We start from the raw sequence: 4,010 nt of genomic DNA, 5'->3' as shown, positions 1-4,010 counted from the left end.
CCAGACTGTAATAAAAAGTTGATAAAACGTTTTACATTTCCCAAGTCGATCCAAAACTAGAATAATGTCACAGCTACCTTGATCGGGGATGGAGTTTGGCATCCCTCATCAAGGCAGCTGCCTGCACGTAAAGTATCAACTGCACTTTACAGCCCAATTCTAACTAGCCTTTTTTTTTTTTAACACCGTTCCACTGGCATATCATATATGCATCACACCGGGTGTTGGGGCCCCAACATGGGCTGTATGCATATATGCATCCTCTGGACCGCTGGTCTGTGCTGAGTGCTCACTAGCACGCTCTCAGCACAGTGACAGCTCCCAGTCATTGTTTACAATTGGAAGGTGGTGGGACCATCAGCCAATCACATCGATCACATGAGCCCACCTCTGATCTCTTTAAAGCGAGTTGGCTGGAAGGGGTTAAAGGAGAACTATGGGGTTAAGGCTTTTCCCCATAGTTCTCCTTAGGGTATCGGGAGGACACAAACTAGCGTCCTCCCATCACCCTAGGCTCAGTATATAGGGAGCTGTAGCTCGCGGTATACTGAGACGCCGCAGCTGAAACGGATCCCGACAATTATACCGGGATCCGCCCAGCTGCGTGACTGACAGCTGTCTCTGCCTATCTAGAGGCAGAGCCAGCTGTACCCGCCCCCTCCCCCGTCCATTCCGCCAGTCAGCGCTGGCGGGGAGGGGGGAATCCAGCCCCTCCCCTGTCACGGCAGAGAGCTGTGACAGGATCGAGAGGTGAGCGAGCGCCGGTATGTGTTCGCTCACTTCCCGATCTACTGAGCCGACCTGTGACAGTCTCATTGCCACAGGTCGGCTAGAACTATGAGGTGAGTGAAAAGCACCCGCCTCATAGTTCTCCTTTTAATAATAATCAGACCACACGTGGTTAAAACTAAAGAAAAGCAGTTGTCGCTGCCATGCTCACCCTATCTCCAGCACTGCCCTCCACAGACTCGCCGCTCTTTGATCCAGCTCCTGGTCCTCTTTTGGGTTGAAGACCGCTTAGCGTTAGCTACTTTCTGTAAGTTTGGGATGTCAGGGACCCGCCCCTTGGGAGCGCATCATCAAGCTAGCATTATTAGCATATTCCTATCAAACAACATACTGGGATAGACCTTGTCGGATAGGGTGCTGTATGAACTATCAACTGGTATCACATGACACATAAGTTTAATATGTCGTCATTACATCTTCTCATTGCAAAGTTGAAAGGTTTATTAGGCCATCGCATTACAGTGCCAAGTTTCTGTGCGGGGAAGGGCAGGGCTGGGAGTCAATCAGGTTGGTTGCATGCAAATGTTACAACAATGAACAATGCTGATAGGAGGAGAGAGCTGAATGAGCAGAGTGATAACCTCGCTGGTCTCCTGGTTCTCCTTCACTGCCCAATCAGCATCTAGGGTTGTAGAGAGGTAACCACTGTATTTGTGAATTGCAAGTGGGGTCATCTATATTTAATGTGTTTTGGTAGCAGGTAGGGTGACTTGCAGTCACCCCTTCTTGTGTATGATGCCTTTCTTCTCTCATCTCCTCCAGGAATTCCGCAGACTGTCCCTGCTGGGCTACCAACTGAACGAGGAAGAAGACGACTATTATTATGTGTCTTTAAGCCGTCATCACGCTCAGCGGGCAGACCACACAAGCGCACAACACCTGGATGTACAAGGACATGCAGCGTGGCATGAACCTGATGTCAACACAGCCACAGGGAGCGTGGATGAAGAGCTGCTGGGCAATGGACGCCCTGAAGACAAGGTGATCATACACAGTTATCGGCCTTAAGCCCGTGACACACTGCATGCAAAGGCGTGCAGAGCGAAGCAAAGCTGTCAGGAACAGAGCTTCGCATGCAGTGTGTGAGCAGAGTGCAGCCAGATGATTGACAGCACCTTCAGCCAATCGGCTCGCGCGTAACAACCGGATGGAGTTCTCATCGTGACGCGCAGGTTTATACGCGCGAGACGATTGACTGAAGATGACATTTTTCAGGCAGAAGTTTTCAAAATGCCTTGATGGGTGCATGTCAGCCTGGAGGAATGAGTGTAGCAAGGCTTCCTTTGCATGCATTGCACCCTAGGTGACGCCCACATGTGATACATAGCCTCCTTGATTGAAAGAACTGAACACCAATGAAATGAAAGGGAAGTACCAGAGAGAGTCAGGCGAAAGGGATAGATGATGATGGACGTCCTCCAGCCAGAAAATGAGGTGGGCTCTATCTGACTTGTTGCAGCTTCTAAAGCCCTGCTTGCAAAGCCGTGCAGAGCGAAGCCGAGCTGTCCGGCGCGGAGCTTCGCGTGCAGTGTTTAAGCCGAGTGCGGTCAGATGATTGACTGCACCTTCAGCCAATCAGCTTGTGCGTAGCAACCGGCCAGACGTCGCATCCTGACGCGCGGGTTTATATGCGCAAGCCGATTGGCTGAAGATGTGCCGGGGAGAAAAATTACATGAAACACTGCTCGCGAAGGCAGCGCACCAGTCCTCCGTGCTGCTTCACGTGGAGTGTGTCACGGCCTTTATTAACCCAATAAGGTTCATCTTTTCATTCCCCCGTTGCCTTATAGTAGAACAAAAGTGAATTCATTGGTCATTAAAAACACCAAGAATTGTTTTTCCTTTGTACATGATTATAGCCACACAAAGGTCTAAGGTCCTGTTCACATGAGTTTCAGGTCCTGATCACTTCCGGATCTGCAGACGCGGTGCTACTGATGCAGTGCGTTTTTTACGCGTTTGCGTTTCCTGACCGTACAAAAAGTGACATGCAGTATTTTTCTGTCGTAAGCTGAACGGACTGCGCACGTGAGAACTGTAGCCCATAAAACACATAGGGATACATTGGGATGCATTTTGAGTGCAGGAGCGTACGGATCAGGTCAGCACACAAAACGGACGTCGTGTGAACAGGCACTAAGAATACTTTGGCATGTATAACAAAGCCGTTTTTAACCCTCGCCTTCCTGACATTAGCTCTAGCTCTACTTTGAGTGCATTTCCTCTTTAAAAGCTAATGCCACATGTATAACAACTTACCTTTTATAATTACAGCCGGGTGCAGAGGATCCTGGGGGATGGGCGCAGGCTGCCCTGGAGGTATCCGATAGTGAAGTCTCCTCAATCATGTCGGGGATGTCTGCTCTGGAGCAAGGAGGAATATCTGCCACTGAAGCGTCCTTGAGTGACAGAGGCCACACGCCACCTAAAACATCATCAGAAGTCAGTCTGCCAGAGTCTGTACTGTCCGGGAATATGAACAGTGCAGGTAGATCCGCAATTCACACAATCTCTGCCAGCTACTTAAAGTTCATGTAAACCCTAATAATGACTTTCTCCTATTTGCTTAGTTTTGGTTTGTTAAATATACCATTCAAACAGACCTTTAGCTCCCATTCACACGAGTAACAGCCGGCCCGTACAGATGCGTGCTGCATGCACGGCCGCATCGGGCCGCTTCCGGGAAGGACAGGTGCTGCGTGTGATTGTACGCAGCAGCCTGTTCTTCTCTATGGGAGTACGCAGCCGTATGCCGCCCTACGATCACCCGAACTGCACGTCTGTGCGGGTGTCCGTGCTCGTACGCAGACAGGATGGATCCTGTGTGCGTCCGAGCAGGTAACACCCACACCCGTACGGACGTGCAGTTCGGGTGAGCTTAGGACGGCGTCCTCCCATAGGGAAGAACAGGCTGCTGCGTACAATCACACGCAGCACCTGTCCTTCCCAGGAGTGGCCCGATACGGCCGTGCACGCTGGACGGATCTGTACGGACCGACTCTTAGCCGTGTGAATGAGGCCTAAGACTTATGTTTGTAGGAATATGTCCCTATTGGAATATTTCATCTCTACTGCTATTCTGGTGACAACTCAGAATGATAGATTTCCCCTCACTGTCATGTCAGTAGTCACCAGGACAAATATTAAATCTCAGGGGGACAGAAACAGCAATAAAAACCTTGCAAGGGTTTTAATCCTTTCCTACTCTTTCAAAACCTTTA

The 4,010-nt window shown here is 50.0% G+C and overlaps 1 protein-coding gene across 1 annotated transcript in view; it reads left to right on the top strand.

Moving 5' to 3' along the window:
- The window catches only part of SZT2 (seizure threshold 2 homolog (mouse)), a 141,358-nt gene that overhangs the window by 63,106 nt on the left and 74,242 nt on the right, over positions 1-4,010 (top strand). Inside the window, exons 38-39 of the mRNA XM_018561561.1 lie at positions 1,552-1,770; positions 3,064-3,277. Of these exons, the coding sequence (XP_018417063.1) occupies positions 1,552-1,770; positions 3,064-3,277 (433 nt within the window). The remainder of the gene's footprint in view (positions 1-1,551; positions 1,771-3,063; positions 3,278-4,010) is intronic.

This window comes from Nanorana parkeri, unplaced genomic scaffold (assembly GCF_000935625.1).
Source record: "Nanorana parkeri isolate BGI_ZX_2015 unplaced genomic scaffold, ASM93562v1 scaffold530, whole genome shotgun sequence".
NCBI classification, from domain to species: Eukaryota; Metazoa; Chordata; class Amphibia; order Anura; family Dicroglossidae; genus Nanorana; species Nanorana parkeri.
The sequence above is the reverse complement of the archived record's forward strand: the minus strand, read 5'-3'. Positions and strand labels throughout refer to the sequence as shown.